Source organism: Gymnoscopelus microlampas (assembly GCF_963454915.1).
Source record: "Gymnoscopelus microlampas genome assembly, chromosome: 15".
Classification (NCBI taxonomy): Eukaryota; Metazoa; Chordata; class Actinopteri; order Myctophiformes; family Myctophidae; genus Gymnoscopelus; species Gymnoscopelus microlampas.
In genome coordinates, this window is record NC_139952.1 from 40200104 (window position 1) to 40215870 (window position 15767).

Consider the following 15767-nt stretch of genomic DNA (forward strand, 5'->3'; position numbering starts at 1 on the left):
TTGTTTTATTTCTTTACCTAGGAGGCAAACCATCTACAAATGGTCTGTCTGTCTGTCTGTCTGTCTGTCTGTCTGTCTGTCTGTCTGTCTGTCTGTCTGTCTGTCTGTCTGTCTCCGGGCCTAATCTTGCAAACTGCTGGACTGATCAGCACCAAATGTCTTGTGCACACCACACTACCAGTAGGCCAAGAATCAGCTTATAGCAATATGAAATGTAAATTCAGGATTACTTTTGCATTTTCTGAGGACTTGTCCCCCTTTCTCCACCACCCTTAACACATGCTGTAAACAAGCTCGTACCACAAAATGTTTCAAAATGTATAGAATTCAACTGTCTATGTCGGGTGGAAACCTCATAAAACTCCAAAACTGTTACTTTTCGGGTTTCAAATTCAAAAGTAGCAAAAGTAGCAGATCTACAAGCTCGAAACACGTCGCTTCGCACCGCTTTTCAAGCTTGTGGATCTGTTATTTTTGATGGTTTTGTGTGACGCTGTAGTATGATCCAAGTAGGGCTGTTAATTTACGAGAAAAAAACACAAAAACCTATGGAGTGGAATATGGAGATAAGAGGTTTCTGCCCGACAGCAACGATATGTAGCATAAATTCTGTCCACCTACACATATATTTTCTCCCATGTGTGTAAATATTATATAATAATAAGATTACAAAAACTGAAATACACATATTTCTTTGCTGTATGGGTAAAAGACTGAGTGGCATCAAAAACACCATGGAAATTGATCTGCAGCACACTCTGCTGAGCTGCTTCATGTGTCTGGATATAAATAGTTTGTCGGCTGATAAGGAGGCGAGAGGCCACAAGAAGTACCAACTCCCATTTCGATTTTTATTACTCTGGAGGCATTTCTGATGGCAGAGAAACGAAGAGATGAGCAGAATGGGAAAAGCAGTTAGCACATGTCTGTGATTGGAATACTGATGGCTGTCAGAGGCCGAAGCACCTGTATAGGGATCCTGAACCCCAACTTGTTACCCTTGCTATTCCTACACAAGCATTTAACACATTTACAGAGACCTATAGACCTGAGGCCGATTATACAAAATGTATTCTAGATCCTAAAACCTTTTTAAACGTATGTTGCTATAATATCAGTGGTTCTCAAACTTTGTCATGTCAAGGACCCCCAAAATGATATGTATTTGGCCGCAGACCCCATCACAAAATATTTTGTTCCAGGGACCCCGCAGAAGCAAAGACTTGAGTTACAAATGATCGCTTTGAAAAATATATATTCAAAGATTTTCACACATTGTCACGATTTTTCAAAAAAAGCAGATCTACAAGCTCATAGTGCGGCACTCTATGAGCTTGTATATCTGCTATTTTTGAATAGCCAACACTAAAAATCTAAAATGACGTAGATGCTTTCCCGGTCTTAATGGATTAATAGCATGTGTCAGTGTGGGAGAAGAGTGAGAGAGAGAGAGAGAGAGAGAGAGAGACATGGTATGATGAAAGCATGTTTGTCTGTGTGTGAGTGTGCACACTTGCACACGTGATGAGCACTGTCATTTGAAGCATTTATGGAGAAGTGCATTCACATCACAATGCATGTCCTTAATAGCATGTGTCAGAGTGTGAGTGTGTGGGAGAAAACATGGTGTGATGAAAGCATGATTGTCTGTGAGTGTGCACACTTGCACACATGATGAGTAGCTACTGTCATTTGAAGCATTTATGGAGTCCATTCACATTACAATACATGTCCATAAGAGTGGTATTAGCTGGATGTACCTGTTCCCCTTCAGTAACAGAAGCACAACCTGAATACTCAGTAGGACCAGGGGTGAAAGTGGGCCGGAACGGTCCGGAACGGCGTTCCGGTAAAAGATTCGGTCCCGGAACGCCGTTCCGTTAAGAAAAAGTCAAAGGCAGCTGTGAAAATCCCATATTAAATAACCTGCCAGGAGACCCACGGCCATGTTCAAGAATAAAACATAATCTACTAACGTCAGATTAACATACAGGGCGTCACAACCATTCATTAATTTGTGCGTACGACGGGACACTCTCACAGATCCGTGATTTCCCCTGACTTCTTTTTTTTTTCTCCCCCCGTTCCGCATAAACTGTTGCTTTCGCGTGAAGTTAAGTAGTTTCAACTAGGCTACCTGGGTACTTCTACTTCCAGTAGTATGATTTCAAAATAAAACGTGTGTTGAATTGTAACAAAACAAGGATAGAGTTTTAAAAAAACTCTTATTCTGAAATGCACATCGTTTTGAAAGGAAACCAGATTTATTTTCTGGAGGCCACTTGACAGCTTTCTGCTCACGGAACACAGCTCCACACTAACGTGCATCGTCAAAAAATGTAAACACGGACGTGGGTCATGGGACATTATGGAATATAAATACTTTGTGGCAAAAGTTCGACATATTTACAACCATGATCTCTGAAACCAAGACAATGTGGGGCTATGGAACAAAAGTGTGTTTTCTTTCATCTTTTCAGAAGGTGAGTAATTCATCTTATCTAATGCTGATAGTGGTGGAAAGTAACTAAGTACATGTACTCAAATACTGTACTTCAGTATAATTTTAAGGTAATTTTACTTGACTGGAGTATTTCCAATTTGCAATATTTTTATTTCTATTCCAATACATCTCATAGGCAAATATTATACTTTTACTCCACCTCAATTATTTGAAAACTTTAGTTTAATACTACTAGTTACTTTGTGGATTTTAATTATTATGACAAAACATACATAAACCGCTTCAGCCCCATTTAATCTTTGGCTTTTTGAAAATGTACATATTGTACAGTATGGTCAAGTTGGACAATATAGCTCTGTTTTCATCATGTGTATCAGGGGTGCAGCCATGGGTGGGCCCAGGGACAGGATTTATTTATGAGAACGAGAATTAAATAAAGTAACCCTAACCTAACCCTAACCCTAAACCTAAAACCGAAATAAAGTAAAGGAAAAAAAGTACCAAAACCCACCCAAACCCGCACATTTTTCGACCCGAAACCGCAAAAAAAACGCGCGCGCGCTTCGCGCGCGCGCACGTGTGTCAGTTCCGGCAAGAAATGTCAACCACTTTCACCACTGAGTAGGACAGAGGCAGACACAGAGTCAAATTACCTCCATCCCAACCACTAGGTTGCACTTGCAACCTGCTTTCCTTTCAGCCCTGCTAATGGCAGGCAGCGGGGCTTGAATTGAAATGCTGCTCACTCAGTTTGTCCGATGCTTTGGTCTGCAGGTCTCCAACAAGATAGCTGGAAAACTATTGGCCGGATTGCCATGAAATTTGCTGTGCAGCGCACCGTCATGCTCCACAGAGGATGAACTCTACTTATAGTTTGGTGGCACCATAGCCTTGACTCTAGTGCAGGGGTCTTCAACAGGGGGTCCGGGACCCCTAGGGGGGGTCCTCAGAGTTACTTTGCTATTTTTGGCAAAGAGGTATATAGGTGTAGAGGGAAAAAAGAGCAGATCAAGTAAACAAAAAAAGTATAATCTGAAACACAATTTTATATAATATAGAGGGGGTCCCTGCTTCATCTCTCTCTCAGCTAGGGGGTCCTTGGCCTGAAAACGTTGAAGACCCCTGCTTTAAGTGGTTAAAGGTCTGAAAATACACATTAACATGAATGAATCCAACATCCTGTCAAACAAGTCTATGAAGCAATCTATGAAATCTATGAAAAAGTTTAATCTGCAACATCATTTTATGCAACGTAGTGGGGGGTCCCTGCTTAATCTCTCTCTCCTTGGCCTGAAAAACGTTGAAGACACCTGCTCTAGTGCCAACCATAGTCCAAGTTTTCCACTTGCATGCAAGATGTGTCAAAATATATTAGGCGGACTGCCATGAATCTTGCTTAGTATTCACCCCGGCCCCCTGGAGGATGAGCTCTAAACATTAAATGACCTCACATTCTTTCCTCCAGCAACACCCTCTGGCCAAAAGGCACCTTACTGTAGCTTTTTAATTATGGTACTGTTTTATTTCACTTTTTTAAATGTTTTTAATTATTATTATTTGGAATTTTCATATTCCATCCTGATTGGCTAAGATTGACATCTAAAGTTTGCAGGAGTTTTGAACAAAATGTCTCAAATCATGAATGCAGCATCTGATTGCGGTGAAACTTTGCACATACATTCGCACTACGTTGAGGAACAAATGCCACCCTTTTAACATTGCCCTATTATAGTGCCACCAGGAGGCCGATTTCTGCGAAACCTTTTTTTTTAAAATATTACTCCTACAAATTGTGTCCAAACATCATGCAAATCAGTACACATGTGTGATCAAGATGAATCTGTCCGATTAATCATATTCCATCAACATTGCTGGCGGAGACCTGTCCCCCGAGAAGCACTTTTTCTTTCTGCCCTTCTCCTCATCAATGCAGGCACACAGGAGGACCATTATGCAGAGATGTGTGGATAGATAGGCACCATACCCACCCCCCACCCTACACACACACACACACACACACACACAAACATCATACAACACCCAAGGGAGAAAACCAGTGTCTTTATTATAATAAACATGCAGAATACAGAGAAAAACTGTCTGTTTTCAGCACACAGATGAGTGTCTATACCACACACATTTGGCTCTCCCTCCTCAAACTCTTTACAATGTAAGAAGGTTAAGAAATTATTACAATTATTCTTTTTTCTTTGTATTCGCTTTCATTTTAGCAAAATCTCAACAAATTGGTAAAAAAAGAACCCAATGCACCCCCGGATGTCTCTCAAATGACAAAGATACATTATTTCATAACTAGCAAGCAGCTACTGTAAATTTGATTAATAGTTGCATTATGCATGCATGTTTGTTTCTTTAGCTAGCGGGGGATGCTACTAATCCCATTTGTTTACAGTTTGGGATGCTAATTCTACGTTTTTGGAGGCTATGCAGTCACAAACACAGTAATTTGGCTTGCTATTCAAAGAGCTATCGTTCTATTGTACTGCACTGTACTGTACTGTACTTGCTAGTTATCTAAATAAGGTAAGAGTGTCATTTTATCTGTGCCAGCTATAGTTTCACTCTGCATGCTGCTCTTATTTCTATAAAGATATCTCTCATATACATAGTAATGATTTTTTTGCCAGGAGACGCCATCGTCGTGGCCAAACATGCAATAGTCATAAATGGAATAGTTTTCAAATCACCGTAAGACTATTCTCTGAGCTAGGCTACTGTTAAGTATGGTAGGTAGGTATACGTATGTATGTTTGTGCATTTTGCAAGTGTCTGTTTTAGCACTTTTGCTTGTACGCTGTCTATGCACTGCGCATGTACAGTATCTGTGTGTGTGTGTGTGTGTGTGTGTGTGTGTGTGTGTGTGTGTGTGTGTGTGTGTGTGTACTTTACTGTACTGTACTGTACTGTACTGTACTGTACTGTACTGTACTGTACTGTACTGTACTGTACTGTACTGTACTGTACTGTACTGTACTGCAAGGGTTCCCAAACCTTTTAGGCCACGACCCCCCAAAATACAGATATATTATTGTGAAAATAGCCCAACTACAAGCTCACAATGCCTCGCAGAGACGTTGTGAGCTTGTAGTTCAGCTATTTGTTTGCCTCTTTCTAACGTAATATCTGACAATTTGGTATTAAGAAGGTCTTAAAAGTCATTAAATTGTAACTTTGGAAATGTGCAGATACCCTCTATACACTTATATGTATGTTGGTTTGTTTACTGTTGAGTGCATAGTAAGCTAATCATCTGGGGACCCCCCAAGGTAATTTGGGGGGGGGGTCCCAACCCCAGTTTGGGAACCACTGCTGTACTGTACTGTACTGTGTGTCTTGGTGTGTTTAGTCCATGGTCATCAGGGGCTGAAGGGCCTGTTGGATTCGAAGTCAGACAAACACTTGGGTTTGATGCCTTTAGCATTGTAATAATCCACCACTTGGTTAGGGACCTCCGCCAAGACGCTCTTAGCCAGCGCAGCAGGAGAGGCCTGGGGAAAAAACACAAGAGTGAGAGAAAGGTCACTACACACTGCAAAAACACATCCATGATGCACACACATGCACAGTGCAAAAACACATCCATGATGCACACACATGCACAGTGCAAAAACACATCCATGATGCACACACATGCACAGTGCAGCAGCATGGCATTTCTAAGATAAGATGTTTATTGTCACTGTGTGGAACATACACAAAAAAAGGAGTAGGTGTCCCCAGAGGCAAAAACAAAGGGGAATTTATTGTAATTATGTTTTAACAGAATGAGTTCCCAGATTGCTTAAAATCCAAATAGCAGCATCAACAAAGAAATGCAGATACAGCAACATTATGCTACACGTACACTCTCTCTCTCTATCTCTCCCTATCACACACGAAAACACACGCACGCACGCACACACGCACGCACTCACACAAGTATGCATGGTCAGCTGTTGCCTTACTCATCTGCTAAATATATATATTTTTTTTTCACCTGAAGACGGAGTGCCTCAGTACTTTTTCCCTATAGTCTGCCTCACCACAAGCAGAACTTTGGGTTTCTTTGCTACTATTCCTATACCTGTTCCACTGAAGAGCAGCTGTTTTTTGAGTCCACTGTGACTGAACCCAGGCAGTGCTTCCTTTTCTTTTGTTTTGCTCAAATATGCATGTTCAAAAACCTGGTATTAAATGTATCTAAAGGTGACTTGTTGGAGTAGTCATCCGGTTACATGCCGCATTTGCCGCATTTCTCAAATCATAAAGGTTGTAAAAAAAAAAAAAAAAAAAGATCAATTGATCCCATGTGTAGACAACCTACAAGCTCACTATGTGTTGCGATGTGACGCCTTGAACTTGTAGATCGGCTATTTTTGCTTTTTTTTTCGTATTGAATTGTTGACATAATTCTCGATTATTCAATGAATCAAAGTAATCAATGGAGTAATGGCTCAGAAGGTGATCAACATTTGCGGTCCTCCTGAATCACTTGTAATGTATGAGAAAAAAGCAGCAGAACACTTGCTTTCAAACTGCAACATTCAGGAAATCGCTTCTTCTGTCGGGTGGAAAAACCTCATATGTCCAAAACTGCTACGTGCTTTTCAGGATTCAAATTCAAAAGTATCAAAAGTAGCATATCTGCAAGCTCAAAAGCTTGCAGATCTGCTACTTTTAATACTGTTGTGTGACGCTGTAGTATGATCAAGTAGGGGCATTCATTTACTAGAAAAAAAACCGCAAAAAGTTAGAATATGGAGATACGAGGTTTCTGCCCCGACAGCAAAGATATGCAATTTCTTGGTAATGGACGACTGAAAGCTCAAGTACCACCAATACATAATAAAGGACACATCAGCACATGAATGGGATTAAAAAACAAAAACCTTCATCTCCATTTCTGTGCGTGCATGCAGGCCACACACACACACACACACACACACACACACACACACACACACACACACACACACACACACACACACACACACACACACACACACACACACACACACACACACACACACACCCAAGATGCTTGCTGCATCGCATAATTCCCTGCTCTCATTTCCATCCTTCCTGCCTCTTTCTCTCTCTCTCTCTCTCTCTCTCCTCATTCTCTCTCCCCCTGTCCCCTCTCTCTCTCCCCTATCTACCTGTTTCCCCTCACTCCGCCTGTCACACGGCCACTTTGTCCTGCTAATCCCCTCTGAAAAGGAACGACGGACCAGAAAATTACCTCCCCACCTCTGTCACAAACTCCCTCGCTCCCTTTTGTCTTTAGCAGATGTGTCCTGTTTCCTCTTTTTAATACGCGACTCTCGTCGCCTTCATCTCTCTCTCTCTCTCTCCCTCCCTCTCTCCCTCTCCCCCTCTCTCTCTCTCTCTCTCTCTCTGTCTCGCCCGCTGCCTTTCAGCCCCCCCCCCTCTTTCTCCATCCCTCTAAACCTCCTCATCATTCCTCCATTCGCCCAGTGGAGGACGAATTATTCTTCCTGTTTGTTTCTAATTCTTTCTGTTTATTGATTGTATCCGTTTTCTTTCCTTCCATCCCTTTATTGTGGATTTTTTTTATTTCTTTTTCATCTGGCACACATCCATGATCTCTCTCTCTCTCTCTCTCTCTCTCTCTCTCTCTCTCTCTCTCTCTCTCTCTCTCGCTCCCCCCCTCTCTCTCTCTCTCTCTCTCTCTCTCTCTCTCTCTCTCTCTCTCTCTCTCTCTCTCTCTCTCTCGCTCTCTCTCTCTCGCGCCATTTAGCCTGGATGTAATTGGTTGTTTTCTCACCCTGTCACAGACCAGAGTCACCATAACAGAGTCAGCCAAGCGCTGTCGAAGTCAGTGACAATTAAGGCCTCCAGAGAGACGTACAGACACCCCACACACCCACGCACACACACAGCGAGCTGATGTTTTCTGACTAGCTCAACAAGCACAGTACATTTACTTAAGTAAAAAAAAAAAAAGATCGATTGATCCCATGTGTAGACCATTGGTCCTCAAAGTGGGGTCCGGGGACACCCAGGGGTACTTGAGGGGGTTCCAGGGGGTCCCCAGTTTTGAGGTATTTGTACTTTAGTTCAGTATTTCCAATTTCCAATACTTTTACTTCTACTCCACTACATCACTTTTACTCCACTACATTTACTTGAAAACTTTAGTTACTAGTTACTTTTCAGATATAAATTATGATATAATGAAACATACATTAACCACTTTAAACCTATTTTATACATAGGCTATTTGAAAATAGCAGATCTACAAGCTCACAACGCGTCGCATGGCAACGCGTTGTGAGCTTGTAGATCGGCTATTTTCAAATATTTAGTACTTTTACTTTTGGTACTTTAAGTACATTTTGATGCCAAAACTTTTGTACTTTTACTCAATTATTATTTTTTAATTCTGGACTTTTACTTGTAACAGAGTATTTTTATATTGCAGTATTGGTACTTTTACTTAAGTAAAGAATTTAAGTACTTTTTACACCATTGTACACCACACACACACACACACACACACACACACACACACACACACACACACACACACACACACACACACACACACACACACACACACACAGACAGACCACTGTCTTTCCATATGCTGTTGCTGCACTACTGCTCTGCTCCTCCCTGAGGAGATGTTTGGGAAACCCTGCAGAATAACAAGAGATAGACACAGCAGCAGCAGCAGGCTTCCACAATGGCTGGCTTATTATACACATACTGTATATACAGTATATATGTACTATATACATGTACTATATACATGCAGTATATGCATTATGCACACAGTATAAACCAGTGGACACACACACACACACACGCACACACGCACACACGCGCGCACGCACACGCACACATTAATTCCACTACACACATTCATCACATACATTTATAATATGGTTACACTGGTGGGTCGCATCACATGCATTGTCAGCATGCGTTGTCAGTGCTATTGTTGCTATTTGTTGTACAAAGAAGTATATATATAGTATAGGGCTTTAGTGGTTAAGAAAATGTCCCCCATCCCTATGTTTTTTTCTTCTTTTACCAGTCCCTCATGCACCCCACTGTCCCCTCCCACTGTCACCCAAGGTACTTAAAAAGAAGGTACGGTCATCTACGTCATTTTCGCTATCCAGCAATTCCAGCCGGCAGTTTCCTCGCACTGGGAGGCAAACTGCAGCCGTGGAATACATTGGAGTCAATGAGAGACAGGTGGACCAGCTCATGAAAAAAACACTATTTCTGAACGACTGTGACCTTTGTGAAATACTCGGCGGAGGAAAATAGAAGAAGACATATTACACATTGTTTTCTTCTGTGTTGCTTTTTCGATGCGTACACTGTATCATTTTATTGAGGTATCTAAAGAGCACAACTTATGTTTCTGAACGTGCCAAAGTATCACGAGACAACGCAAGCCTGACAACTAAATCTCGCGATACTGCCGAGCCAGAAGCGACACAAGGCGCTGTTTAGATAGCCTCGATAAAATTATACACTGTGCACATTGAGAAACAAGTGATTAGAAAAGGACTTGTGATGTGTCTTCTTTTATATTCCTGAACCGATTAACTGACAAAGGACACAATCGTTCAGAAATAGTGTTTGAAATACATTGACTCAAATGTATTTCACCGAACTTCCGGATCCAGTTTTGCCTCCCATGCGCGTCAATGGCGCCTGACTGGCCCGTGGACTGACCCTATACCTTCTTCTATCACATAGCCTTGATGTCACCTACATGCTTGAAGTCCTTGAAGGGGACGAACTGGACGATGTCTCGCAGGACGGGCTCGCCCTTGGGCGAGCGCAGGATGCCGTCGTCGCCGTCCAGGATCTGCATGTCGGTGAAGTCGGCGTTGCCCACGCCCACGATGATGACGGACATGGGCAGGTGGGAGGCGTGCACGATGGCCTCCCGCGTGTCCGCCATGTCCGTGATGACGCCGTCCGTCAGGATGAGCAGGATGAAGTACTCCTGTGAATGAATGAATGGGCGAGAGAGAGAACGAGAGATGACGAGACATATGTTTTTGTGTTCTTCTGATATGTTACGTCTTTTGTTACGAAAGCGTTTATTTAACGTACTTAGTTGTATTAGGCTTGTTTTTATGTGAGGACCACCTCACATAAGGTGGTCCTCACTGTGTTTTATCCTCGATGGCTTTAACCTGTACACTTGACATTTTGTATGGTTAATACTGTCAAATCAATCAAATCAAATCAAAGAGAGAGAGACAGAGATAGGGAACGGGTAGCCCTGTCACGATTTATTACATAGTCTTCTGATCACAATGATTTTTGCATAATCGTTACAATAATTTCCATGAATCTGTATAAGAACAGTTGGATGGAATTAATAGTGTTGTCATTTTTCCAGATCATTATTACTGTTTTGGTATATTATTCATTTTGGATTATTGTCTGTCTATTTCAGTAATAGGCTTTGCTCTGTGAACATGTTTGCATGTTCTCCCCGTGTTCCCTAGGGTAGGTACCCTCACAAAAACATGCAGTAATCCTGGTCACTCTACTGCCTCCCCCTGGCCAGCGCCTGATGGAGGGGAAAGGAACTGGTTGGAATAACGTGTTCCTTCCACGCGCTACGTCCAACCAGGGAAACTCCCCCCTGTCAGGTGACAAGAAGGTCAGTTGGCTCTCATGCATTGAAGGAGGCATGAGCTCGGCCCTGGCCTCCCTAGGTTGGCAGAGGGAAGGTAGTGCCCAGGATTACATAGACAATTGGCACTGGGTGTAAAAAATGGGGTTACAAAATCGTGGGATAAAAATGTTAAGTAAAAAAAAAAAGTTATAGGCTTTGCATTTACAATTTATTTGTCATATCTGCCCTGTGCAAGTTTTGTTCACAATGCATAAAAGTAATTTGTATTTATACTGTATGTTCCAAAGTTTAATGCCAAAAGTTGTTTTTGTTAAAAGTTAAAACTTTATATTCTGATAGTATTCATTGCTATAGACTAGAGTCCAGAGGGTCTCCCCTTCTCCCAGCTCTGTAATAAACAGAAAACACAATTTCAGGTGGATTGCCTATTTCATCCAATCAGGAGAGAGTACCCATTTATCAACTTCAATTTGATAGTGTTCCAATTCCAATTTTGTCTGCTCATTTTACTGTGTCCCCACTTCCAATTTCACTTGTTTATCCTGAGTTCTTTCTCCTGATTGGATAAAATTGGTGTCCTGACCTGAAAATGCAGTTTCTCCTTACTGAAGAGAGCCGGAGAGACAGGGAGACGCCTGTCACTGGAGAAACACTGTGTATAGCAATGATTACTATCAGAATATAGAGCTATTTAACACTTAGTTTAATGAGAAAATGTCACTTACCCTAACTATGAATCATTAATCGCAATTCAGTCAGATAACTCACGAATAGATTGAACCAATCATTTATTATAGAATGTAAATACAGTGTGAATATAATATTTGATCTTGGCGTTCAGGCTCTGCTACATTTTTCTCCCAGCTCAGCACAATTAGACAACCATCATTAACCATTAAGAGCAGGGAGATAGATATACAATAACAACCCCACCATGGGGAACAGAACTAATAGCAGAGCCCACTGGTGGTGACACCAGAAGCAGCTCCATTGATCATGTTCAACCCAGATTTGGCACAAACAAGGGAATGAACTCTTTCTCATGCTATGCAACAAAAATGTGGAATTTGCCCTAAAAAAACACCTTCAGGAGGCTGCAATTCCCCTGTCAAAGTCTTGTATGACAATGAATTGCAATTTTAAATGACATGACCAACGTGACAGCCCTATAGGAAGGGTGGGCAAAGAAATGGCTGCTATGTGGCTCTGATGTCGCTGAAAGTGGCATGGTCATTGTCCCTGAGGGCTAATTTGAGAATTTGGATCTGAGACTTGGAGAACAACAAAAAACATTCATCAACACCTGTCTCAGGAGAATCCTACACATCTGGTGGAGAGACAAAGTAAGCAATGTGGACCATGTGGAAAAGATCAAGTCAGGATCCCATTGATTTACAAATCCAAAAGAGAAAGTGGAGTTGGATTGGCCACACCCTCAGAAAACCTGCTACAAACATCACCCGACAAGCCCTGAAATGGAACCACCAAGGGAAAAGGAAAACGAGGTCGCCCCAGGAACAGTTGGAGAAGAAGTGTCGAGGCAGAAATAGCAGAGAGTGGGCTCAACTGGGGAGATCTCGAAAGAACCGCTAAAAACCAACTGATGTACCCTGGAGGAGCAAAGGGCTTAAGTAAGTCAAGCTAATTTGAATAAAGAATCAAAAGCAGTTGTTATGCACAACACATCCATGTGAACGCTGGTGCAGGACAAAAAAAGATACGTAACAAGAATAAAATAAGTCTGCACAGACAGCTAGTGCTGACTCATTGTGCCAAATATGAATTATAGAAAAAAAACATGGCACAGCAGCTTTCTGCTTCAATGGGCCGACGGTTTGGAACAATCTCCATTAAATGAATTAATTAGATTTAGTTGATTCCTTTGTTTTGTTCTTACTATTTTCTCCTAGTGTTAACTTGATTTTGCTATCTATTTTATTATTCTTGATCATGTTTTAGTTTTTTTAGATTGTTGTTTTATGTTGAGTAAAATTTTCTTTTGCTCTCATTTTGTTCTTTTTATGTAAAGCACTTTGGGCTGCTTTTGATGTCATGAAAGTGACACTTTATTTGTGCTATACAAATAAAGTTTATCACTATTATTATTATTATTAGCTGCTGTCAGTGCGGACTTATTTGTATTCCAATTTGAATAAAGCTCACACCAGTACACTGGAGAGCGACTGTGATGTTTGTAGTTGGTACACCGTGAAATCCTGAGAGTTAATTTAACTTCGAGAGGCGTGGGAGATGCTGAGGGAGGCAGAGCCAAAGTCACGCTCCAAATTAATGCCATTCTTGTATCAAAATGTACTTAAAGTACCAAAAGTAAAAGTACAAAAACGTTTGAAAATATCAGATCTGCAAGCTCACAACTCGTCACGATGCGATGCATTGTGCGCTTGTAGATTGCTTGTATATTTTCAAATAGCCTTGGTATAAAATAGGGCTAAAGTGGTTAATGTATGTTTTATAATGTAATAATGTATATCTGCAAAGGAACTAGTAACTAAAGTTTTCAAATAATTGTAGTGGAATAAAAGTACAATATCTGGCTCTGAGATGTAGTGGAGTAGAAGTAAAAGTATAGACAATTGTACATACTCCAGTAAACCTCAAAATTGTACTTAAATACAGTACTTGAGTAAATGTACTTAGTTACTTTACACCACTGCCAGCCTCCCCGCACTCCATCCCCAGGTCGGCAAACTTGGCTTGTTTTCGCTCGTTAGCAGCCTCCAACTCCCCCCCCCAACCCCACCTCCCCACCCCTCCGACAGGACAGTGAGCTCGACCAGTTCATAATTGCTTTCAAAATACTACTGTTGGTTTATAAAGCACTGAAATGGTTCAGGGTCAAATCCATTTTTGATCTTTCTTGTTATGAACCACCCAGACATCTGCTTTCTTTGAACCCAGAGACAAAACAAAATGTGGAGATGCAGCGTTTCATTTGTATGCACCACCACACAATACGTATCTGCAACAAACTCCCAGAAAACTGCTGATCTGATACAGTACATCTCTCAGTTCTTCTACAACAAAGCTTAAAGCTGACTTTTCTGTTTTGCCACTGCTTTTTTTGCTGAGGTTTTTGATACATTTCTTGAGCCCACTGTTCTCAGTTTTATTAGCTTATTTTTATTTTCAAATCTAATAACCTCAAATGTCCTTTTATAATGTGTTTCTTTTGCACTTATTATACTCTTAATGCTGTGTCTTAACTCTTAATGCTTAAAGTACAATAGTGTAAAGCAGTGGTTCTCAACCTTGTTAGGCAGCAACACCCCAAAATAATTACATTTGAACTGGGGACCCCCCCCCCGCCCCCAAACCTGACAAGCACTTGGAATTTTAGGTATTGCATTTAGTTTGATTCGGTTCCACAGATAAATATTGTGAAACTAGCCGCTACACCTCGCAGATCGGCTATGTTCACAGTGTTTGCCGCTTTCTTACAAAATATTTGACAATTTGGTATTAGAAAGGCCTTAAAAGTCATTCAATTGTAACTTTAGAAATGTATAAATGCAGATACCCTGTACACACTACTACTACTACGATACTGTATATGTTGGTCTGTTTACTGTTGAGAGAGAAAACAATGTTCTAATCTGTTTGGGAACAGCAGGTGTAAAGCATACTTTCAATTGCCATTGAATGTTCCTTGCAAATACACTTTTCTTGTCCTGCCTTTCTTTGTCTTTCACCCCCTCCCTCTTTTACCTCTTCTCATCTAATAATAATAATAATGCATTTTATTTATAAAGCACTTTATATTCTTGCGAATCTCAGAGTGCTACAGGGTTTAAAAACATGGCATAAAAACAGCATAGGCAACCAAACAAAGTCTGTTTGTCTCTCTCTCTCTCTCGTCTCATCTAAATGTTTTGTCATCTATCTGTCTGTCTGTTTGGCTCTGTCATCTCTGTCTCTCACCATGGCCTCCTTGGTGTGCATCTCTTCGGAGGCGGACGAGGCCACTTTCTGGATGATGGGGGCGATGTTGGTGGGTCCGTACAGCTGGATCTTAGGCAGGCAGTTCTGGTACGCCTCCACCACTCCTTGGATCCCTGCAAGACGCGCACACACACACACACACACACACACACACACACACACACACACTTTCAGGATTCATATAAAAAAATAGCTAAAGCAGCAGATCCACAAGCTCGTTTTGAGCTTGTGGATCTGCTGCTTTTGATGCTTTTATGTGACGCTGTAGTATGATCGAGCAGGTCGTTAATTTACGGAAAAAACACAAAAAGTTTAAATATGGAGCGATAGGAGGTTTCTGCCCGACACCAACGATTTGTACGGTACATGATTATGCCCAAGGACACTGGAGACTTTAACCCTTTAAGACCTGAGGCGATTCTTAAAAAAAAATCTTAATCCTAACAGTTTTTTGAAAAAAATCCCAAAATAGCAGATCTACAAGCTCATAGCGCGGCACTCGGTGCCGCGCTATGAGCTTGTATATCTGCTGTTTTTGAATAGCCAAAGAAATCTAAAGTGACACAGATGCGTTCCAGGTCTTAATGGGTTAATGCCTCTGTGGATCAAACAGTCTTAACCTATAACCTCTAACTGACTAATCCTTAAAACCATAAAACAATCAATTTCTCTTGTGAGGACAAGGAAAATGGTTGACTTCTCACT

General features: G+C 41.3%; 1 protein-coding gene across 1 annotated transcript in view; it reads right to left on the reverse strand.

The window, feature by feature from the left end:
• Positions 1 to 5841: 5841 nt before the first annotated feature.
• The window catches only part of cpne4b (copine IVb), a gene marked incomplete at its 3' end in the record, with an annotated part of 40048 nt that continues 30122 nt past the window's right edge, over positions 5842 to 15767 (reverse strand). The window contains exons 13-15 of the mRNA XM_084079934.1: positions 15042 to 15175; positions 10221 to 10457; positions 5842 to 5973 (exon numbers count right to left, since the gene is read on the reverse strand). Coding sequence (XP_083936060.1) covers positions 5842 to 5973; positions 10221 to 10457; positions 15042 to 15175 — 503 coding nt within the window. The remainder of the gene's footprint in view (positions 5974 to 10220; positions 10458 to 15041; positions 15176 to 15767) is intronic.